General features: G+C 31.5%; 2 protein-coding genes across 2 annotated transcripts; both read left to right on the top strand.

Annotated features, from left to right (window-relative positions):
- Positions 1-6,394: 6,394 nt before the first annotated feature.
- On the top strand, positions 6,395-12,849 carry LOC105136696 (protein STICHEL-like 2). The gene is given in 9 exon segments (XM_011042135.1): positions 6,395-6,863; positions 7,054-7,150; positions 7,678-9,255; positions 9,336-9,555; positions 10,057-10,242; positions 10,334-10,552; positions 11,338-12,005; positions 12,007-12,074; positions 12,545-12,849. Coding segments are annotated over 8 exon segments (3,018 nt in total). The 5' UTR covers positions 6,395-6,863; positions 7,054-7,084; the 3' UTR covers positions 12,558-12,849.
- Positions 12,850-14,671: 1,822 nt separating this feature from the next.
- Positions 14,672-17,776, top strand: EMB1006 (Pentatricopeptide repeat (PPR) superfamily protein). Its single transcript, XM_011042134.1, has 2 exons — positions 14,672-15,687; positions 16,303-17,776. The coding sequence occupies exons 1-2, from the start codon at positions 14,693-14,695 to the stop codon at positions 17,612-17,614; spliced, it is 2,307 nt and encodes a 768-aa protein (XP_011040436.1). The 5' UTR covers positions 14,672-14,692; the 3' UTR covers positions 17,615-17,776.
- The last annotated feature ends 8,218 nt before the right edge of the window (positions 17,777-25,994 follow it).

Below are 25,994 nucleotides of genomic sequence, written 5' to 3'. Positions count from 1 at the left end.
ACATTTACCACAAATTAAATGTATCTTATATTATTAGATATATTATTATAAAACATGCTTTGGTTAAGGAGTTATTGATACTTCAAGTGCAAAATGATGATATAAAACCATGATAAAAATGCACTTTTAAGTACTAATCAGTATTTAAAATCTTTTTAGATTATTATTTGAATCTCAAATGAAATTCAATTAATAAAAAAATATGGACAAGCAAATCATCGAAGAGCCACTTGATTTGTTTGCTATAGTCATTTCTTTCAGAATTAATATTGAAAATAATATTAAAAAAAATATACACTTCTTTCAACCTTCAATCATCACAGCTTTAAAACACCTATTTTCGCCATGTTAAGGATGAAATGTAACTTCTGCCTCTCTATATATATATATATCCAAGATGGAAATCTTCAGATAACGTTCTGAGTTTTTTCTATTTGATGATGTGATTTTTGGTGGTTTAATGTTTATTTTATTTAAATTTAATTTAAGATTAAAGAACTTTTATTGAATATTTCTAGATTATTTTTCTCAATGTTCCCATGAAAGATTTTAATCAAAATTAAAAAAAAACAAATATATATTTTCTAATTTTTTTCAACAGATAATTAATATGATATAGGTCTATTTATATATTTTTTAAAGTTCTTTGTTTTATTTCATTTTAAATAAATATAAGAGTCCTATAACAAAAACAAATAACTTCCTTAAAAAAATAATGTATAAATATGGAAACACCATAATTTAAGAAACTCAAACCTCACATTGTTTATTTAAAAATATAAATTTGAAAACAAATGGATTACCATATTGTATTAAAATTCATTTTGTTGTGATTACTTTTTTAAAAATATATATTAGGTTTTAGTAGCATGAGGGTATTTTTGTTAGTTTTAGTGAAAACATCTTACATAAATATATTAAAGATAAAATTGAAGGAAATTGAAGTAATAGAAACAGACTGAAGAATATATACATAAGATAAGTGAAGTTAATTTCTTGGAATTAATGTTGACAATTATTGGAATTGTTAGGGATCTTAGTTGGTTTACCAAAGACAAAATGAGAGAGAACAAGAACAATAATGTGGCATTGAGCCACTAACAGGTCTTGTCACCTGTAATTCAAGACAAAATCATTATGTAGAAGTAGCATTATGTTCTTAGTAATTAAGAAAAAAAATTTTCTGAAGTCACTTTAAATATTCGGTTTATGAGATTCACTAAACCCTAAACATTTTGTTTCATTAATCTTTGTTCCCACCCCCTGTTTTAATTTGATTGTTTTCATATATTTGATATTGTGTTGTAATTGTTTTTTAAAATATTTTGTGTTTTAAATATATTAAAAAAATATTTTTTTTAATTTTAAATTTTTTTTTATATCAATACATTATAAAAACTAAAAAAATTAATTTGAAAAAAAAATCAATTTAAAAAAACACAATATCACTGCAAAAACAAATATTAACTTATTCTTATTCATATAAAATATATAGATGAAATTTACAGCAAAAGAAACAGTGTGCATAAAAAAAACTTGATAGGATTGAAGTAGTATTTGGAAAGGTGATTATGTTCTCTAAAAAGTTGATTTTTATAATTAAAATTAAATTTTTTTATTTTTTAGATTATTTTTAATATATTGATTTTTTAAATTATTTTAATGTAATGATTTAAAAAAAATAAAAAAGCACTACCTTTATATACTTTTAAATAAAAAATAATACAACTATACTCAAAAACACCATTATAATAAACATAGACGGGCCATGTCATTTCCGTTGCGGGGCAACGAGAAGCCATCATGCCTTTAAAAAATACGCGTGTTTTGAGGAGCAGAGAGGGATTATTATGACAAAACAAAGACAAATTGATCACCGAATCAATGATATGTCACGCTCCGCATTCAACCATCCAAAAAAGGAAAGTGGACTCGACCTTCCCGAAATTATCAGAGGTCAATACAGGCAACGAAAACTTCAACACCCACCCACCCACCCACCTCAGATTTTCTCCATCAGTTTTTTCAAGTAAAACTTACCGTACTGGTTTTGATTGAGTTTAGTTTAGTTTTTTAAAATATAAATTAATTTAAATTTATTTTGATTTTTTTGATTTTGTTTAATTTTCTAATTTGACTTAATTTTTTTTATTTCACTATGTGTTTTTCAATCTTTTTTATTTTATATTTATAAAACTGAAACCAAATCTGAGTAGTTTTTTTAAAATTTTATTTAGGGATTCTGTTTTTTCAATTAATTTTTCTAATCTTTTTAATTTAATTAATTTAATCAATTTTTTACTTATCTTTAATAGAACTTAACCCCTCCTTTGGATTTAAGAGCCTAGACCTGATCAAATCAAATTGCGTTCAAAGTTAACGTACAAAATCACGCTGAATTTAACAACTATGCTTCGAAGGGTGTGCGACCTCCAAAGTGGCCTAGTTAGCCTAACCCATCATAAGCCTAGGTAGGACGCCCCCCCCAACACCCCCCCCGGTTAGCCTTCTTGGGGTAATTTCGAACCCCATGTTTCTCTCACCTTGGTGTAGAATGGCTCGAATCCAATTTTCCATTCCTCCCTTTAACGTAGGATATATAAGAATGTTTGAAAATATGGTAATTTATTTATTTTTTTTAAATTATTTTTTATATTTAAAATATTCAATGTTAAGGCGACTCTCTTATCATATCATGGCTAGTCCTGTAGAAATGGTGTTAAGGTATGTTCATGGGGGAGCAGGATCCACCTAATAATATCACTTCTCAATTAATAATATAATCACAAAGTTTATTTTCTCAAGTAATTATCTCTAAACTAGGTCAAATAATATACCCCTCTCTAATGCAAGTTCCTGTATTTCCCAAGTATAAAAACCTCAAAAGAAATATTAGGTAAAGGCTAATAAATTCACTTATTTCCAACATTCTTTCCTTTTCTTACAACTACTCGCATTTATTATTATTTTTTCAACACAAAGTTCATTACTTTTAAATCTATATTTTTTTTATTTAGTTCAACAGACTTAAGTATACTAAGAAAGAATAAATTAGATGGATTAGTTGACTTGTCATTGTATTTAATTAAATGCAAAACGGGAACGGCGAGAATTTCTTGGGCCTCTGCCTCATAAAAAGGCGAAGGACAAGATGATAAAAGAAACGAAGTCAGGTCACCGAAATGTCGCCATCGAAGGCATAGGTAAACGGCGGATCACAGACTATACACACAGTCCCATAATTTCCTACATAGGCTTCCATCCTACGTCCTTTTCGTCCTCTTGCTCTCTCTCTCTCTCTCTCTCTCTCTACATATATATATATATATATATATATATATTAACATAATAAATTTAAAGAAATGATAACAAATTAAGAAATAACATATTTTAATTTTGTTATATTTTTAAAATATAATATTTATTAAATATCACATTTTTAAAATGTGATATTAATTAAATGTTAAATATTATAAATATTTAATTATTTTTTTAAATATCCATTCACTTCTCAAACATTTTTAAAAATATTATGGTTTATAAATATTATAGGCATTAAATATCGTTGTTCAGAATTATAATATAATTAAAATTTTATATTTTCAAATTATAATATTTTTAAACTATATTTTTTTAAGAAAAATTATCTTATACTATTTTTTATTTAATTATATTTTGCTAGGTAATTATGAATTTTGTTTTTATATTTTCTTGTAGTTTATTGTAGGGTTAATATAGGGTAACTCAAGGATTCCCTATTTTCTGCCTCGTTGTAAATGGCTCTGACAACAATGTTATTTACTAGGCTGGCACTACTTTCTTGTCGTAAACAACCCCTCGCCTTATAGAAATATATTCACAATTTCTTTGTCAAATAATATTCTAATTTCTAGCCCTCCAGCCTGTATTATCAGCCTTTAGGCCTCGTTAATTTTTAATACCTTTTTCTTGGTTGTATTTACTTGCGCTTTACCGTTGAGCTCCATGTGGCATTTAATAACACGATAACGGTTAATTTTTTGAAGTGTTTTTTAATTTATAAATATATTAAAATAATATTTATTTTAATTTTTTTAAATTTATTTTTAATATTAATATCTTAAAACAATTAAGAATATATAAAAAATAATTTTAAATAAAAAACTCAACATGGTAGCAATTTTCAATGCTGAGAATCTTTAAAGTAGGAAACTGTTCAATTACCTTTACGAAACCTTGGAAATCTATTCATTTTTTAATGTCTAGGGAGACCCCAAATTCGATGAAAATGAAAAAAAAAAGAGGAGGAGGAGGAGGAGGAGAAGAAAAAAACTACAATAATATATTTCGGGCTAGTTTGATATTGTATTTTAAAATTATTTTTTAAAAAATTTAAATTTTTTATATTTTTTATATTTTTAAATTATTTTTATATACTGATCTCAAAAATATTTTTTAAAAAATAAAAAAATATTATTAACATACTTTTTTAAATAAAAAATACTTTGAAAAATAATTATAATTATACTTCTAAATATATTCTTCTAAAGATTGAATGGTTTTATGTTTTTGAGGGCGTGACGTGATGACAAAAAATTTGAAATATATATAATAAATTTTAAGTTTGAATTAAAACGTGTATTTTTTTATAAAAATTTAGGATAACCAAAGTTTTATTCTTTCATCCGGACCTATAAAATGTACTTTTTAAGGGATAAAATTTCCTCAAATAAAAAAAAAAGGTTTGTTAATATTTATTTTTTTATCATGAAATTTATTTTAAAGATAAGTATTTATTTATTTTTGAATGGTTCAACAAAAGTACCACTACACATTCAAATAATTAAAAGAAATTAATAAATTGCTTTAGATGTTTTCTTTTTGTTTTTATTAAAGTGTTTATTTTGAAGTAGGATAAATCTTCCACGTATAGCAACAGTGAAAAATTGTAAGACTGTGAATAAAAAGGTAATTTAAAAAGAATGTCATTCAACATTGTCATATAGGTGTCTTTTGATAAATTAAATAAATAAACAGCAAAAATTGAGTTGCATTTCTATTTTTATTGTAAAAAAAATAATTTTATATTTTAATAAATTAAATAAATAAACTACAAAGATATAGGATACCTTAGGTATTGTGGCGTGATTTTTTTCTTTAAATTAATTTTTATATGTTTTAATACATTAATATCAAAAATAATTTTAAAAATAAATATTACTTTACTATATTTTTAAATAAAAATTACTCCGGTATCACGAGTGCAATTACTGCTGCGGCCTGCATGCATATTTCAGATTCACCGGAGCAAGAGCCATAATAATAGCCAAGCGACAACGCACGGTGGTGAAGGTACACGTGAACGGTATCTACGGTGCACACGTGCATGTAATTTACTAAGTTATAATTTAAACTAAGAAAACATTAAATCAACCAAACTTAATCCATATGATAAATTGATTGGTGACTTAATTAATTCTGTAAAATTCAATAGAATAAAATTAAAATAAAAATATTTTCTTGAAAAGGACTTTACCATGGGCGAAGTTTATATGTATATAATATTTAGTTATTATAGTTATTTTTAAAATATTTTTTATTTAAAAATATATTAAAATAATATTTTTTAAATTTTAAAAATTATTTTTAATATCAGCACATTAAAATGATACAAAAATATAAAAAAAATATTAATTTAAAACAGAGAAAAAATAAAAAAAATTAATTTTTTTAAAAGTATTTTTAAAACATAAAAATAAATAAAAATTTACAAAATTAAGTTAAAATACATGTAAAAATAACTTTACAAAACTATATTTTAAATTTATTTTTTTAATAATTCTTAAAAAAACTTTATTTCATTGAAAATATAAAAATTAGCTTAAAAAAAATGAAGAATAATCCAGCTCTCGCTTCAGCAAGAATATATAACTATTAAGTTGACACAAACACTCAAATTAATATAAAAAAAATACATAAACGCTGAACAGCTTCATGAGTACTGTGCAATTTGGAAGAGTGATAGAAGAATAGTAGCAACTAGATTATTTTCACGCGGGTCGGATTAAATTTTATTTTAATATAAAAAATATTTAGATATTTAATGAGTTAATATAAAAAATAAATTTTAAAAATTAAAAAATATTTTTAAATAAAAATAACTTTGAATAACAAGTGCGAAACAACAGTGTCCGAAACCAGAAGAGGCCGATTTTTATTTTACCCACGCCGACACTCGGACCACAGATGCAGCCTTTTTGGCACCAACCACCACAACTAACTGAAACGGACACAATATCCTATCGAGTGAAATTACTAGAACTACCCTTCTAGTCCAACGAAGCTCTCTTTTCGAGACATACAGACCTCAGTAGAGACCAGAGAGTCTAGAGAAGAGACAGCCGGTCTCCCCCCACCCCCGTCTGCTTCCTCTGCTTCTGCGTGCCATTTGCCGAGATAGATAGAAGAAATATAATAATATAATTGCAGAATAGAACTTGAAAAACAATATAAAAAGAAAAGAAAGGAAAGGAAAGCTTATTTATTTACTTCTCTTCTTTAAATTCAATATCAGCCCCAGTAGTCTCATTAATTACACTTACCACTTCTTACCAACCAGTTGCCATCACCTCATCGACATCCATCATCAATGCCATCTACTCCCACAGAAAAATCAACAGGGTTCCTGTACAGTTGAACTGCTATGTTATATCTTCTTCAAAGACATCGCCTGTCAAAACCAAGACGACCTGTTTTGTTGTGGGCTCTTCGGTATTCCGCCTTTTACGCTATTATTCAAGCATTTGCTAACTTCGATGTTTGAATAATTTCCATGGACGTAGTAGTAGCATGAATATTACGTTTCCTTTTAATTTATTTTCCAGGTTTGTTTTGGTTTTCTCAAACTTTGTCGTGTTCTTTTTTTTGTTTTCTTACTTGCTCTTTATTTTATTTCTTCCTTGTTTGAAATGCCCTCTGAATTCTTGGATTCAATCTCTTGTCTTTCTTTTATTTTTAAAGAGAAAATCAAGTTTGGTCTTTCTTACTTCAAGTCCTGCTATTATCTCTGTTTAGAAGAGCAATGGGATTGGCTTAACGTTTGTGCATGCTCTCCTGGCTGTCTTCTTCATCTCGATTCTCTTCTCTGTTGCGCTTCTTTTTGAGGTTAAAGGTACCCTTTTTTATTCTCTTGCTTTTTGACGTGGTTTGTGGATAGAATGTGATGCGTTTTTGCATGCCGTTTTTAATTATTATGCGATTCAAACTTGTTTTCTCCGTTCTCTTTTCTCACATTTGTTCATGCTGATTCTTATTGATGATAATTAAATTTATTTAGAATATCTTTTGACTTTCTGCATTTTCCGGTCTATGTGGCTATGGGTTTGTAGAGTGAACAGGAGATAAAGGGTATGATTGTCGTGTTTGGTCTTTGAAATATTTTGAGGTCCCCCCCTCCATCACCAGTCACCCTTACTTTTTTCTTTTTTTTAAGAAAAAATAATATAGGCTTCATGATGTCCATGCGATGATGGGTTTTGGATACAGATAAGATATGAAGGTGTGTTTCTTATCTAGGACGTCTGGATTTTTGTTCTATCGAGATGGGATTACATCTCTCTATGGTGGTGGATCCTGAAATTTGATTCTGGAGTGGGCCAAAGGAGTTTATTTCTTATTCGTACTATTTGATTTTGGAAGATGGCTGACGGGAGGCGACATTCAGTCGATATTCCCATAACAAGAACCCTCATAGCCCTCAGGAGAGTGAGGTCACTAAGGGATCCATCAACCAATTCTATGAGCAAATTCTCTGCTTTGCTGGAAAATGTCACCTGGGAAACAAATTCCACCAAAGAAATATCTATACAGTGTGACGATGTTTCCAAACAAGGCCGCTTGAATCACACTGGTCTTTCAGGATGGAAAAATTTAGGTCTTGATGAACGCCCGGAGGAACAAGTTGATAATTTTGATTCACAATATAATATGGGAAGGTCCGAGTTAATTTTCCGTGAGATTTCGGGTGGAGTGAAAAGTATGGATGCTCCTCTTGGGACCGAAAATGTTGAAGGGGATAATTGTGATAGAGAGGCTAGCGGAACTAAGTTGCTGAGTGAAGAATATTATGGCAGTCGTAGGAACAAAGTGTTGGATTTGGTATGCACCACACCTTTGAGCAATCAACTGGAGGACGGGGATTCAACTAGTGGACCCATTACAGGATCTCCACTAGGAATTGACCTCTCTGTTCCAAGACAAAAACCTCGATCCAAAAATCAAGTCAAGTCATACAGTGGGGAGGGTGACGTTTTGAGTCGTGCAGGTAGTCCATGCTTATCTGTCAGTGATGCTTTGTCCAGCCATAGCACGTCATTGTTTGCTAATGACGAGGCTGATTTCATGGTTCAAAATGACCGTGGATGTGGGATAAGCTGCTGCTGGACAAAAACCCCAAGACTCAGAGATTCAAATCCATATTCCGATGCAGAAGGCAATCCATTATTGTCCAGAGATGTAGCTGAGACAACTCGTGGGAAGAGGAGCTGGAAGCACACTACAAATGAAACTCCTAGGAGTTTGAGTCAGAAATTTAGGCCAAAATCTTTTGATGAATTGGTGGGACAAAATGTAGTGGTAAGATCTCTTTTGGGTGCCATTTCTAAAGGAAGGATAACCTCTTTATATCTCTTCCATGGTCCTCGTGGCACAGGAAAGACATCTGCCTCGAGGATATTTGCTGCTGCCATGAATTGTCTCTCACATGAGTACAAACCATGTGGGGTCTGCCGAGAATGTGTTGCGTTCTTTTCTGGAAGGAGCCGGGATGTGAAAGAAGTTGACTCCATCAGAATTAATCAGGCCAAAGGGATTAGATCTCTTATAAAGAATGCATCAATGCCACCAATTTCATCACGTTTCAAAGTTTTCATTGTTGACGAGTGTCATTTGTTGCATGGAGAGACATGGCGAACTGTTTTGAATAGCCTAGAGAACCTGTCGCAAAATGTTGTCTTTGTGATGATCACTCCTGAACTTGATATGCTACCGAGAAGTGCAGTCTCTCGGTCTCAAAAATATCATTTTCCAAAGATAAAAGATGCTGATATAGCGGGCAGATTGAGGAATATCTGTGTTGAAGAAGATCTTGACTTTGATCATGTTGCTTTAGACTTCATTGCTGCTAAGTCAAGTGGTTCCCTTAGGGATGCTGAAATTATGCTTGATCAGTTGAGTTTGCTTGGTAAACGAATTACAATGTCCTTGGCCCATGAGCTTGTGAGTGCTCTCTTTTCTTGTGAATATTTACTGAATATTTCTTCTCATCGAATTAATAGAAGTGATCATGTTATTGTCAGATTGGAGCGGTTTCTGATGATGAATTGTTTGATTTGCTGGATCTGGCCCTGTCATCTGACACGTCAAGCACTGTCATAAGAGCCAGGGAATTGATGGGGTCCAGGATTGATCCTATGCGACTTGTATCCCAGCTGGCAAATCTCATAATGGATGGTCTTGCTGGAAAATGCCAAGATAATAGTTCTGAAGTCAGAAGAAAGTTTTCAAGGAAGCATGCTTGTAAGTTTTGCATAGTTAAAATATGTGTGCTGTCTTGCTCTGGAGAAAATTATCATTGTTAGTAACATCGACTTGAATGCTTTGCCAATTGTTATTTAAGCCCTCATTTGGTTTTGCATTCTTTCTGACTTTGCATATTGTCTTAGCATGCTGAATTGGGCTAATGATAGTTTAGCAGTTCAATCAGTGTCCCACATAACTGCCTGGCACCAGTTTACTCATCAGTGACTAGTGACAATGCGTGCAGACATTGGGCATGCATGGCCCCATGCATAGCATTACATGGGCTAGTGCCATACTGATTTTTCGCCCATGTGAAGATGATTAGCATATTACTGCTTGACTATCTAGCACATGATGCCTGTTTAAGTTGTGTTGTTTTCAACTTCAAGATCAACATATTCTCCCTTTATTTTTAGCTGTATCATCTGCTTTGTTTGTAACTATATGCATTTGCATATCTTTATTATATGCTGAAAGTTGCAAGTTTTCTTCTTACAGCTGAAGGAGACATGCAGAGACTGAGTCATGCATTGAGAATACTATCTGAAAGTGAGAAGCAACTGAGGATGTCAAAAAACCAAAGTACATGGCTTACAGTAGCTCTTCTGCAGTTGAGCTCACTGGAAGCCTCTCCCATGGATGTGAATGATTCAAAGTCTTCAATGAGAAATGGACATGACCGAGGTTAGATGTTTACCACGGCCCTTTTGAGCATTCCATTCATCTAAGTGTATTCCCCCTCACTCTCTCATCTAATTAATTCTTGTGGATACAGATGGAGACTTTTCGAGCACACCGTCCACCGGAGAGAGCTTGAAGCATCTTGCTCTGCATTCATGTGAAGACAGGAAATTGGAAAGATTGCAAGTAGAAGGGGCTTGTAAAGTGACATTGGATTCCATATGGAAGAGAGCTAGTGAATTATGCAAATCAAATTCACTCGGGAATTTTCTCAGGAAACAAGGGAAACTATCTTCTCTTCATTTTAATAAAGGTACATATGCATGTGGTTTTTCTTTTTCAAGCTTCTGCATCCACCCTCACTATACTTTTGTCATATAGAAAATGAAGGAATGGCCTTCCATGTGATTTGCTATCACTAGTCGACTTTCAAACAATGGATTCATATGCAACCTTAAAGTCAAAACCATATAAATAGTAGATTACACCCTAGGAAGGAAGGGGATGATTATCCAAATGATCTCTTGCTATTAATAAACAGGTTAATTGACTTGCTATTACTGAAGTTCTGAAACCCGCCTTAACCCATGAGCTGGCCCAAGGCCTTGGTCACGAGTTGAACATGTCATTTTTTTTTTAATTTTGTTCAAAATAATATTGTTTTGGAAGGAAAAAAAACTGAAACAATGTTGTTGTTTTAAAAAAAAAATGGTTGACAAGGTCTCACTTGGGTAACAAGTTTATCCATTGGTTTGACTGGTTTCCCAGGGTATTTGCATGGCCACTCCAAAAGGAGATGGGTCTCTGGGATGACCAGGACCCATTGACCCAGGCTGGGTTTCAGAACATTTTCTGTTGCAAAATTTTTCATGAAGCTTGCGTTTCGTGCATCAGTTGCTTTTATTTGCAAGTTTTGAAAGTTTCAGTGGCATCATTGCCATATTGATTGCTTTCTTCCTCCAACCTTGTAGATGTTGGTAGAATGTCTCATTTTTTGCTCAAAGGGTTCTCGTTAGCAGCTTACTTGTAAATTTGTTTGAAAGCATGGAATGAGTTTCTCCATCTTTCAATTGATGACTGAGCCCTATTGCACTTTAGGTCTGGCAGTAGCTGAATTGGAATTCCATCATCCAAACCATGCATCTAAGGCTGAAAAGTCATGGAAGTTTATTGCAAGTTCACTGCAAACAGTTCTGGGTTGTAACGTTGAAATCCGGATCAATCTTGTAGTTTGCGCTCCTGTGTCAAAGTGTGCCAGACTAAGGAAGCTATCTTTTAGTTTGTTTGGTTGTTCTCGGATAACACGTCACAAGTCACATCCACCCATGGAATGTGGAAGTGACTCCGGCTACTCTGATCACGTCTCTGAAAAGCCTATGATAAGGGAGAAAGCTATTTTAGCCTGTCCTTCTGATTGTGGATCCCAGATACCACACAGCTGTTACCACAGAGTGGAAGTAGGGAGGACTTTAAGAAATAGCGAAGGTAATGTGCTGAGCGTAGGGCCAACCTCATCTCACAGATCACTACCTAGTGATACATCTAAAACACCCGGGTATGGGTTTCCTTCTTCAAAGGCTGGAGAAAGTGACCGTGACCATACAATTTTCTCTGGTCAAGAGGCCAAGGATCAGCCAAACTGCTTTCCTAAAAGTCTTAGGCTGCCAAAGAAGTCACGTTCTTCAGAGACTACTAAAGTGGTTCGTATTTGTACTCATCAAGAAAACAAGCTGGCATTGTCTGTCCCTGGGAAGGAATCTATTGAAAACATGCACCATTGCCAGTGATTCATATTTATTAAGTGGCAACAACTACAACTCCACAATTGAGAATGGGTAAGAACTCACATAGTATCCAATCACATATAGACTTTACAGTAGTTAGCTATTGAATGCAATGTATGCATGAGTATCTAAGGCCAAGCAAAGCAAGTTTTGGCAAAAAGACTGAGAATATATAAATTTGGGGAACTGGCACGGGATTCTCCATTTCTCAAATAATGGAAGTTTTATTCCAAACATTCCCCAGAAGATCCATTTCATAAACGACAAAGTAGTTTTCTAGTGTTGGTAATTGGATGCTCTTTTTATAGGGAAATTTTCCATTTCTCACCCCATTGTTTATCATCTGCTTCAATCTGTTTTGTTCTTGTATTTAGTTATCATGAATTTGCTTACCACGAATCACTATGAATATCTAACTTGAAGCTAGAAACATGACTGAGTCACTGAAATATTGCTGGCACACCGTATTCTACGTTGGTTCGAACGTTCACTTAGTGGGTAAAGGTGTGTCAATGTTGCAGGTTTGGGGGCTAGCTCATCGGCAACAAGAATCATCTTTGGTTAGCTGGGTTCTTCCCTGTACCGCGCCAAGTAGTTCTGCTATCTAGGGAAGATGACGGTACTTCTGTTCACTGCAAGGAGCTTCAAGCATGCTTTGTGCATTGCACTTTTTGGTATGCATGCATATATGTTACAGAATGTCGTGCATGTCAGTTCTCCCTGTGAAATGAACGACTACACATATATGCTCGAAGCTATGGATTCTGCAGTGACGTATATCATAGTTCTTTCAATTTTAAGTAGTTTCAGTGTGTCGTTAATTCCAGTTTTAAAGGTCAACTATGAGAAGCACAAGTAGCCATCTATTCTTGGCTGATCAGTTGTGTGACATGTTGCCATCACATGGTTCCATAAGGTTGCTAGATATGGCTGGAATTGTGAAAGCTTGGGAGCGTGCCATCAAATTTCAAATTTCACAGTTTGCATGGCAAATAGTGAAAGAAGGAAAGAAAGAGGAGAGAAGAGAAAGAGGAGGGGGGAGCCCAACAGTTTGGGCCTGGCCCAAACGGCTCCGTTCCGAGTTTTATATCTAACCGTCGTGTTTTTTTCCTTTACCTATGATAATATCAGGCACTTCTTCTGTTAAACGTTTACATGTCGGGATTCCTTGTGGTGGCCTCCGTTTATTTCTCGGATATTTCGTAAAAGTATCATGGCAAATTAAGAGTTTTGGAGAATAAACATAAATTTAAAAAGATTTGATAAAATAATATTTTTTTTGTATTTTTAAAATATAATATTTATTAATATTTTTTTTGTACTTTTAAAATATAATATTTATTAAATGTTGTTATTTTTAAGAGTGATAATTATTTTACCTTGTTTTAGAGTAATGATATTTAAATATGGCGTGACGCCTAACAACTTAGTGTTCCTGACGATGCTTAACATGTAGTTTCATTGTGAATAGTAGTTTCATTGTCAATAGTTTAATGAGTTGATCTAATTGTATGAATTAATTAATTATTTTATATAAAAATAATATTTTTATGAATTTTTTTAAGTATATTTTATATGGATAAATATTTTTTTTTCTAACTTGTAAATTTAAAAAATAAATTTTAATTAAAATTTTAAAAAATTATTATTATGTAGCAGATGATTTGTTCCATATAAATTATTACGTAGCAGATGATTTGTTCCATATAAATTATATTATAAATTTGTTCCATATAAATTATATGAATGACGGCAAATATACAAAATTAGTAAGATAGATCTAGATTTAAAAAGAGAATTAATACTGAAATAATAACTAAGAAACTCATAACTTTTCATTTAGTTATTTAAGAAAGTTATTTAAGAAAGTTATGATCATATTTAAATTTTTATAAGAGTTTTTAGAGGTTATTTTCTTTAAATTAATTTTGAATCTTTAAATTTCTTACTTTAAAATCTTGATTTTGATATTTTTATAATTTTTTTATGAACATATCAACTTGAATTTAATTGATATTGCTGATTTGTGTTTCGTGGTTTTAAACATTATATTTAATGAAATATTATAATTTAAAAATATATTATTTCACTAATTTTTTTAGATAAAATGATGGGTGGAAGAAGGCCGTTGATAGCAAGGGAAAAAATTCTAAAACCCTCTCCTGCCACAGAGGCCCAATTAGGAACTTGCTTGTCTTGGAGAGTGTTAAATTTAGAACGGGTTGATATATATTATAGGGGCCTCAGGCAAATATTTCAAGGTTTTTAGATTTCAGATTTTGATATTTTTATTCACCGTAATATAATTACTATTTTTTCATTTCAAAGCAAAATTAATTATCTATTTATTTAGGTAAAATAATATTTTCTATGAAATTTATTAGCCCACATGGTATTAAGGAGACAATTCAGTCTTTTTAACTGTTTTGGGCACAATAAAATAATTAAATTATTCTTAAAAATAAAAATTATTTAACTGCCTAAGTTTTTTCATTTTTTTAAAACACAATAATATCATTAAATTAATTTTAAAATAAAATTTCTTTAATTAACATACAATTTTTTTATTTTTTTACCGTGGTTTATAGAATTAGTCAAATTCAGAGGTTTCAAATGATACAGCTGTAAAATGATAAACAATCTTGCGTTTTTCATGAAACTCAAACGACATGTCTGTTTTGAGGGGGGAAAACAGAGAAAAAAAGAAGAAAAACTTGTGTAGTTGTCGTTTGGCCGCCTGGAAGGAACTACTTGTAGCTTGTGTACGGAGATGGAGAGCTGAAGCAGCATCCTGCCTAATCCAACCAAAAAGAAAAGGCCATGCCATGGCTGCTGCTGCTCTCACAAATCAGACCTCGCTTTCGTCTCCTCTCTTGTTTAACAATCCTCACCCTAATCCAAACTACTCAAAATCTCATCTTTCCATTCTCTCTAAATCATCAAGACCATCATTTTCTCTCTTAGCAACTTCTCACTCTTCACCTGCCATTTTCCTTCCTTTTCTTGAACATGAAAAACAAGAAGTTGAACACCTAAGCACGACACAAACACAACAAGATGGTGATGATGATGATGATGCTAATGAAGAGGACAAAGATGGTGAGGAGGAGGAGGAGGACTCTGTTGACCCAATTTTAAGATTCTTCAAGTCCCAGACTTCAACAACACAAGACCCTCCTCGACAGGGCAAATTCTCTCTCAAGAAAAACAGACGCTCCTCGTGGCGCCTAGCTCCTCAGTTTGATTCAGACACTCTAAATGAAGAAAGCCCACAAATAGTTGCTTCAAATTCTGTTTCCAGGCTACCTGATGGAGTTGTAGGAGAAATATTGAAACTTGCAAGGGAGTTGCCAAAGAATATGACTCTGGGAGAGATATTGGGTGGTTATGAAGGGAGGGTTAGTGCAAAAGAGAGTGTGGAAATATTGGGGTTGATGGGAGAGGAGGGTTTGTTAATGAGTTGTTTGTATTTTTATGAGTGGATGGGGTTGCAACAACCGTCTTTAGTTACTGCTCGTGCTTGTACTATTTTGTTTCCGATATTGGGTAGAGCTGGAATGGGTGATAAGTTGGTGATTTTGTTAAGGAATTTGCCTCAACAGAAGGAGTTTCTAGATGTTCATGTTTATAATTCCTGTATTTCTGGTCTTCTCTGCTGTGGAAGGTATGTAAAGTTTGGTTCTCTTGTGTTTGTTGCTTTGGCTTTTAGTCTCATTCATGTGCTTTTGTATATGCCAATTTAGGGTGTTGATAATGAACTGTTCTTTGCGTAAGTTGAGTGATGTGGTTAATATTTATTGATTTCACAATCGAAAGTTCCAGATGTCTTGTGTCTGTTGCCAAATACAAAGCTCTTTTGCTTTGTTTGGTGTTTGGGATATGTAGTTTTTACATGTTGCACAGCCATGCTTTCCCCCCTGTTGCGCATTTGTATAAAATAACCGAGATAATATCTTGTTGGTGCGGGTTTTCTGAAAGTGAATCTTATTTTTGTGTAGTGCCTTCTAGGTTTTGTTATCTCTTTAATGTTTGCTTACTTATAGCCGAATGACCAATCATAAGCTGCCTTGAGTATTGGCAGTCAGCTTGAATAGTTTCTTTTTCAGACCATGCTTTGGAATTATTTCATCAATCTCATTGTGCCCCGGTCTCATTAATATCCAGGCTTAATTGTTGCCAATGCAACTCTGCATCTGGTTCAGTTTTCCATGTGAAAACAGAAATTTGATTTTGTTTTGCTGGAAGAGCTTTATTTTTAATGTCTACCATCTTATATCAGGTATAATGACGCTTACGAGGTGTATGAGGCAATGGAAGCATGTAATGTTTCTCCAGATCACGTGACATGTTGTATAATGATTACAGTCATGAGGAAAAAGGGTTGTACTGCAAAAGAGGCATGGGAATTCTTTGAGAGAATGACTAGGAAAGGAGTCAAATGGAGTCCAGAAGTTCTAGGTGCTCTAATAAAATCGTTCTGTGACGAGGGACTAAAGAAGGAAGCCCTTATTATCCAGACAGAAATGGAGAGAAGAGGTATTTCTTCAAATGCTATCATCTACAACACATTGATGGACTCCTACAGCAAATCCAACCAAATTGAAGAAGCTGAAGGTCTTTATTCTGAGATGCAGGCAAAAGGCCTGAAGCCCACATCTGCTACCTTTAACATTCTTATGGATGCATACAGCAGAAGAATGCAGCCTGATATAGTTGAGAAACTGCTGCTGGAAATGCAGGATGCAGGATTAGCACCTAATGCTAAATCCTATACATGCCTAATTAGTGCGTATGGAAGGCAGAAGAAAATGAGTGACATGGCTGCAGATGCGTTCTTGAGGATGAAGAAAGCTGGGATAAAACCTACTTCATATTCATATACTGCTCTTATCCATGCTTATTCAGTTAGTGGCTGGCATGAAAAAGCTTATATAACATTTGAGAATATGCAAAGAGAAGGAATCAAACCGTCAATTGAAACTTACACAACCCTTCTTGATGCATTCAGGCGTGCTGGTGATACAAAAACATTAATGGACATTTGGAAATTGATGATGAGGGAAAAAGTTGAAGGGACACGGGTGACATTCAACATTCTTCTTGATGGGTTTGCCAAACAAGGTAACTACATGGAAGCTAGGGATGTGATAAATGAATTCAAGAAGTTTGGCTTGCATCCAACGGTGATGACATATAACATGCTGATGAACGCATATGCACGGGGAGGTCAAGACTCGAAGTTGCCTCAGCTGTTGAAAGAAATGGCTACTCTCAAACTAGAACCTGATTCCATTACTTATATGACCATGATCTATGCATATGTCAGAGTTCGTGATTTTAGGAGGGCATTCTTTTATCACAAGATGATGGTGAAAAGTGGTAAGGTACCAGATGCCAAGTCCTACCAAAAGCTTAGGGCAATATTGGATGTAAAAGCTGCAATAAAGAACAGGAGGGACAAGAGTGCTATACTTGGTATAATTAATAGCCAAATGGGTACGTTGAAAGTTAAAAAGAAAAGGAAGAAAGATGAGTTCTGGAAGAACAAGAAAAGGCATGTAAGGGCTCCTAATGCTTCCCATGATAAATAATGACTGCAATTCATGGGGGCTATGTAACATAAGTAAAGCTAAGTTGACCTACGTTGGCCTTTTTGTAGAGATGATACATCTTCTATTTGTCGTAATTACAGACTTTCCTCCAAACAAAATTTGGGATTTTGAATATTTAATGTGATGTTTTTGTTGGATCAATATTTATTACTATCTATAGTTATCAAACCCAATAGTTATCAAACCCGGTTAGAATGTTGACCTGGTTAAAAATTCAGGTTTTGAGTTTTATGAGTAAGGTTAATTTAAAAAAAAAAAAAATTTAATATTTCATAAAAGAAAATTATATGAATATAAGCTATATATATTATAAATAAAATATTTTTTTAATATTTATATAATAAATTTTTAAAATATTAATAGTTAATTAAAAATAAAAAAAAAGTATATAAAAATGCCCATATTTAAAATAAAAACCCTCGTAAAATGCTCTCATTTCATTAAAAAGACCATTATTCCCAACCTCGATCCCATTACTTCTACCACTATACATCAGCAATTGATCATCCTCATCTAAGGGCAGCCTCTCATTAGCAATTGGTCATCCTTGTTCAAAGATAACTTGCTTTGGTCATCATTGTCCAAAGACAACTTGCTTTCTCAAATGCTTGTGCTACTATTTTTTATATTTCTTTTTGCTCATATTATTCTTGATTCATTTTTCATTTTTCATTTTTCATTTTTATCCTCCATACTTCACTACTCGCAACCGCTGCTTCTTTTTCTTGCCAAAGCGTACTTCATTTTTTGTGGTTGGATTTGTTGTTCCAGGTTGGTCATGATATTGCTTGCATTTTCTTTCTTCAATCACTTTATTTTAATTATTATCAAGACTCAGTTATGGACTTGGACGCAGGAACAATAAGCTCCAGGCTATATCTATGTGATCTCATAAATATGCCTTCATAAAAGGTTATAAGTGTTTTTTTGTGGTCCTTTGAGAAGCCTTTCTCAAGCCTGCTGCTGCTTCATATCTTAAGCCTTCTGCTGCTGCTTCATCTTTCAAGACTACTATGTACGGTAGCTAAAAATATACAAAAGTATTTAATAACTATTGTTGCTATCTTTTGAAGTTAGATCTCAAATCGCCTGGCTTTGTCCCCCGGCAACAAAGATTGTAAGGGTCGTCGTGTTTGAAGGGGTTGGAGACAACAAGAAAGATCCAAACAGAGATAAGATCTCAAATCTTACATGGAGAGTTACGCGGGTCTTGCCCAGGTCTGGTCAGGTCGCCTGGTCATAAATCAACCTGCTGGTCGATTGGGTTTAGTTGGGTTATTATAATAGCCGGTCTTTTAACAAATTTAAACTGATCTAACTACCGGATTGACCTGGTCCCGGATCGACCTGCCAAGCTGATCCAAGTTTAATAACTATGATACTATCCGCAGAAAAAAAGGATTGGCATAACAAAGATCGTCTTGAACATAATCATCACCGGGAGTCATATAATCCTTCATGAAACATCATCAAGAATGTTTGGATGCAATGGACGTTTTCAAGTCCCAGATGCTGATGCTGGTAATTCACTCTCCATGCTCCTATGGCTACTTGAGTTTCTCTTTCATTTTTCACTAAATCCCCTGTACAAAAATGTTTACTACCTCCAAAGAGAATGCGTGAATTTCTGATGTTGTGTCCCCATGCATTGTTATATTGTTTTTTTGCTTACTTTTAGTCGGTAAATGTTTCTTTGAAGTCAAATCGTCCTTCAAAAATGACCTAGTTTTTTTGCAAGTCTTTCTGTATATATCCAGAACATGGTAGCGAGCACGATGTTAGGTCCCTCCTGACGTAGTGTTCATGCTTCTATGTCGCCTCTTCTATCTTCAGTAAGATGGTAGATTAATTTCTTTTTCATAGGAACGTATCCAATTTTGATTTTGCATCAGTTTCTGCCTTTGTGGAGACACAAGTAGTTCCATTTTAGGTGAGATGTGGATGAAAAACACCGCAAGACAAAATTAAGTTAAAACAAGAGTGCACGTTGCTCATTTTGAAGGGCTCAGTCGCAGCTTCCATTTCATGATAAATCACCTGTACACCGCAAAAACAGGAAGAGAAACAATGAACAAGTGCAGCAGAATTGGAATGAGCTTGTAAAAAACGCAGCAGCCTGTACATGATGAAGATACAATGTCAATAAATAGAGAAGTAAGTGCAAGTCATAGTTAGAAGCAGTGGTAGACAACTGAAAAGCAACTAACAGTATCTACTTGCAATTTAAAGGTTCACATGGTTTATGGCTTGTTCATTAAGTGAAGAAGCATGATTCTTGCGTCCATATTCCCTGTTTATTTCTTATAAACCTTTGACTTTTGATACATTGAGCTTGGACAAGAGAGAGGAGTGGAGCCATCTTCCTCGATATTGATCCGCTCTAGTTCGTGTCCAAGTTCATTCGTCATTGACTTGGGCTCACTCTAAGAGTCCATTTCCTTAAAACAAGGGAAGAAAAGGCCTCCTCATGACAGGTGGTCTGCGTTCACCCCACCAAGGCTCCAGCATGGGTGTTTTGGCTGGTCTTTTGCGATGTGATCTTTGATAGAGTCGATAGTTGGCTTGCGTCCCTTTACGAGTTGATTTATTTTTTTTTTCAATGAAAAAAAAAATTAAAGTAATGTAAATTGTAAAGGATTTTTTTTTAAAAAAAAGAACTTGAGATTTGTAGGGTGATGTAAAGGTTTTTAAAAAACCAAAAATAAAAAAATGAAAATAAAAATAAAAAAAAAATAAAAAAAATTATGTTCCAAGTTCATCTAGTTAGCATGTAAAAAGTAAATTAAATAAAATTATCAAGCTCATTCACTAATCAATCCATGGTTATAGGGAAAATGAAAAAAAATATTTTTTATAAAGAAAATAATGAAAAAACCTGAATCAAATTAAGTTAACTTTTTAGCCTTATAATTATGGGTATAAGATTAAGATAAATCTATATAAAAAAAATCTAATTCTCAATTAATTAAATATTAAAAGATTAAATTAAAATAAAAATATGTTTTAAAAAAGTAAATATTGAAGGTTCTTATATGATAATAAACAAAAATTAAACAAGAACGTGATAACATTATAAAAAATAAAGTGAAAAAAATAATTAAAACTTAATTTTTAACTAAAAAAATATTAAAAATTAAATTTAAAAATAAATATAATCCAACAAAGATTGAAAAGACCTGACAGCTATGTATGTGATTGGTATAGATGAATTTAGAATTTGTTAAATATAATCCAACAAAGGTTGAAAAGACGTGATTGCTAGCTTGTGATTGGTATAGATGAATTTAGAATTTGTTGATACTTTATACTGTTATGTGTTATGGATGAAATGTTTGTGGATATATATGCTTATGATATTTATATATCAATTTAATTTAAATGGTTATGCATGGTTTTATATGTTTTTATTTTATTTTAAATGCTTTTATAATGTTTCATACTATATGTTAGAGCAATACATTTGGAAATATTAAGGGAATTAGTGGCTGAAATTTGCTGGCTCTAAATGACGTTGATGAGTTATTTGATTATTATGGTTGAAAATGTTGAGAGAAATTGCTGAGATAAAAAGAGAAATGTCTGCAAATTGTTTGTGACAGTGGCTGGAAAAGGTTCAGGAATGGCTAAAATTTGTTCGTGAAAAAGGCTGATAAGGGTATGGAAACTGGTTATAATTTTGTTGATGACAGTGGCTGGAATTGAAATAGAGTTTCCTGGTTATGGAAATGTGATGCTTCTTGTTGCTGGTAAAGGCATAGGGAATTGGAGTAATGACGTTTTTTGAGTCATTTTTGTTAATAATAAGATTATTATTTCATATTGGTTAGGAGACAAGGATCTTAATTATTTATATAATACTAAAAATATTTTTTTTATTATAAGGTGTTTTTTAAGAAATAAAATCTATTAAAAATCATGTGGGATAATACCTCCTAATGAGCTTAATATGTTTCGGATATATAAATACACCTCATAAAATAATAATAATAATAATAATAATAATAATAATTGATATAGAAGTTATATAAAAAGAACACCTAAACATGAAATTCAAATATCTGCAACCTCACTCACATGTAACACACTCGAGGCAAAGCATTCGAAGCCGAACTATGATTTTGCACATTGGCAGGGACCATCCTCCTAGGTTTTCACATCAGTTCCACGAACGGCCATTAATGTCTCCTCCATGGGATCACAATCTGTTACAGTTGAACATGATTTTTAATTCAGGCTTTATAATTGCTTATGAGGGTTTTAGGGTTTCAAAGAGAAAAACCAGATCACCCTGCTGACAACCATTATTACCACACATCTTCCAAGAATAACAAATGCAGAAAAACCTTCCCGTCTGATAATCATTACACACCTCCTAACAATCAGGATTCTTACTTGGAACCCTTTCCCTTATCGACATGGCAAGGAACTTGACAGCAAAAAAACAGCTACCTTAAACTTACTCCGAAACTCCTGGTAGTTGCCTGGTCCTCCAAGTTATCTGGAAACCTCCTGGGAATCTGGAGCTCCTTCTAATGATGAGGAAAGAAAACGCCTTCACAGTAGCCAGGCTCTACAGAAACAGGAAACACTGCCCAACCCCATCGTGAATGCTTCTATATAACTATTCTCAAAAGATTTCCTTCGTTTTTTGAGGATAGTATAGTTGATTTTGTATTAATAATATGCATGTTCATGCTTATTAATGATACTCAATGACTCATTGTTAAGTGATAAAATAAATCTTTTTCTCTCTCATTATTTTTGAGTTATTTCGTTTGGTAATTAATTAATTTCAGATGCTTTTATGGAATTGATTAGTTAGGATTATATATATATATTCTTTTAAAAATGATATATTTTCTGGATTGCAAGATATGATATTTGATCGATGCTTACAGAAACAAAACATCTGCTCAAAGCAAGGGCCCACCAGGGAAAATATTCAATTAAATCTGAATTCGCATTATAATACATTATTATTCATGACTTGAACTTGAAGAAAGGCTGTAAGGGAATATAATTAATATTATTGTCAATGCAATGATTTTGGAATGTGAATGAGCCTCATGAAATATAATAAGAAAGGAACTTGATTTTGATATCCCAAAATATCTTTACGAGTACAAAACTAAAACCCTAAAAAATCCTATATTCTGAAAGAAAGGCATCGCCATATTCGTCAGCCTTTACAAGCCCTTGTGTTTCAGTGGGGTGTGCCGCAAGTTGCAGCTTGATGATGATAATTGATGTGACACCATTGCCTTAATTTCTTTCTTTCTTTTGTTTATTGGATGCACATCCAAAATTATCGAATTAGAATTGAAAGACAAACTATGTTTCCCGTCATGTCTTAGAAATTTAGAGTACCAGTACCTTTTCTTTTTTTTTTCTTTTTTTTTTTACTTTTTTCGTTTTTTTTAATATAGATGTTGGAGTCTATTTATATTCATATCTACTAATTTTATAAATTTTAAAATTAATAATTATATAAATTTTTAATAATTTTAAAATTTAAAAGACTGAAATTAAATGATATTTCTTGTCATATCTTAGAAATTTAGAGTACCAATATTTCTTTTAATTAATATGGGTGTTTGGATAGTTTATACGCATCTTAATTAATTTCACGAGTCCTGAAATTAATGAACACGTAAGTATCCAATGACTTAAGATTTATAAAATTTGAACTAATAATTTTTAGAAAACAAATCTAAAATCTAACCAATTAAATTATACCCCTTATATTCCCAATACTTAAGATTAGTAGGTGTTTGAAAATATATTAGTAATTTTTTTAAAATATTTTTTATTTAAAATATATTAAAATAATATATTTTTAAAAATTAATTTGGATATAAATACATCAAAAATTATAAAAAATAATAAAAAATAAAAAATATATATATATAATTTTTTTTTTTGAAAAGTAAACAGTATACAATTTTTTATTATTTTGTGTCGTCGTCCTCTCTCGCTATTAATATATATAAAATTAGTTGTGCGGTTTTCTTGCTTGTTTGTTCTAGAAAGCTAGCTTCTGCCCATTGTTTTTCTAGTCAATTCATTCTCGCTTTTACCCATGACAAATATAAAACATTTTATTCTGAATCAAAAAACTAACCATTGTTTTTAATCAAATATATAAAAAATTATATACATAAATAAATAAATGTTAGAAGGTAACAATAACACAAATTAAATATTAAATAATAAAATTTTAAAAAATATAAATTAAGATATTTACTCTAATGTACCAAAAACTTATTCGATTTTTTATTTAATTATATATCAATAATTTTTTTATAAGAAAAATAAAACTTTAAATTCTAATAAAAAATAATTTGTAAGTATCAACCTTCTTTTATTTTTTTATTAATCTATTTTTCTCAACAACAAAAATATAATTTTTTTAACAAAGTAATTCTGAAAGTAACAATGATTAAAATAAATATTAAATGAGCATGAACGAATTGAAAACATAAAAATTAAAATATTTTTTAATTAAAATATTTTTATTCAATTAACATAATTTATTTAAAAAAAAAAATATTTATCAAGATATTTATTTTTGTAAGCAAAAAATTGTTAGAGTCATATAAATAAAAGATTTTGTTTTCAAGAAACCTGATATTCAGATGCTTCCATGCCCAGCCTACTTTGAAGCAGAAGATGACGATAATTCAGAACCTCTAGTTGCCGATCTTGGAGGATTAGATCCATTTATGGCTGCAGATTATTTGATAGTAGCAGAAGCAGGTTTCCTCTTGTCAAGTTTAATTGCCTTGCAGTCACCCTTTTTTGGTGAACACATATTCGTAATTTTTGAATTTTTGATATAAACTTAATTTATTTTAATCTTTCATGCTAGTATTAAAAATATTTTTAAAAAATAAAAAATATTATTTTTATATATTTTTAAATAAAGGAACTTCTGTGTTTTCGTCATCATCGACAGGTTTAACACTTTTTTTGATCTTCCAAAGGGGACTTTGTCTCAAATATATAAAGGAACTTCTGTGATTCTTTAAATTATCTTAATATAGTGATATTAAAAATAATTTTAATATATAAATATTTTAAAAAATAATATTACCTAAGTATAATAGATTTAAGGGGTATTTAAAAGTATAATAATAATTATTTTTTAAAAATTATTTTTAACATAAACATATCAAAATAATTTAAAAACTAAATAACAGACCAGCCTAGCAATCGGTTCTTAATCCAGTTATTTAGTTCTATATTTTTTGCCGAAGGTCTAGAGGTGAAGGGCCTCTGATTCTGTCATCGACAGGTTTTAAACCTTTTTTTTTTTTTCTCTCCTTCAAAGGGGACTTTGTCTCAAATAAATAAAGGAGCTTTTGGATTCATAGAATGTTAGTTAACATTCACCGTAATTCTTTTTTTCAACTAACAACGAGAAAAAAACAGTTAATATATTATTTTAGGCATGTCTTAGAGCAGTGAAAGTCACGTTAATATATTATTTGATTTAAAATAAACATAATGATTTTAATCTTTTCTTTCTACAAGTCCATCATTTAGAGTTAATTATATAAATTGTTTTTTTTATTCTTATTATATAATAACTAAAAACAAATTTACTGGATGTAATTTATAATCTAAATCCCGCATTTAAAAGATTTAACTAAATATTAATTAAAAAGTCAAGTTAATATTTTTTGATATATTTTATATGATTTTTTTTTTGTTGCCTATTACATCATTTATTATGGGTTTTTTATTAAATTTTATGATTTCATATAAGGTTGATGGTAAATTAATATTGATATTTTTTATTATATAGTAAAATAATAATTAATTTAATTTAATAGAATTCATAAGATCGCATGGTTAATGAATTATTTAAATATTAATAAAAAATTTAAATAGAAAATTTTTATATTTAAATTATTATACGAAGTTTAAGGATAACCCAAATAAAATTTTAACAATGTAAATGCGTTTTTTTTATTACGTTTCAAGAAATTTGTTCAACTCATGGTGGAAATAGTGAAAACGAGAGGGGAATAAACTAGAAGAATCTAAGAATCTTTTTAATTATTTATTTAGGTGATACTTTTATGGATGGATAAACCGACTTTTGTTACTTTTTAAAAAAAACTCATATGATCTTTACTTGTCTTTGAGCATTTGTCAATAAGAATGGCTTTCCTTTTCATTTTATTGCTGGATTTGCCACCCTTAAGTTTAATTAAGTAAAGAGCATCCCTTTCTCTTTCACCTAGAACATCATCAATTTGAAGAAAGTTTTTGCTAATGAAGTGAATCAAGAAAAAAGACGAAGCTTAACACATTACATAATATATATATATATATATATATAAATATATATATA

This window comes from Populus euphratica, unplaced genomic scaffold (genome assembly GCF_000495115.2).
Source record: "Populus euphratica unplaced genomic scaffold, PopEup_1.0 scaffold60.1, whole genome shotgun sequence".
NCBI classification, from domain to species: Eukaryota; Viridiplantae; Streptophyta; class Magnoliopsida; order Malpighiales; family Salicaceae; genus Populus; species Populus euphratica.
The sequence above is the reverse complement of the archived record's forward strand: the minus strand, read 5'-3'. Positions and strand labels throughout refer to the sequence as shown.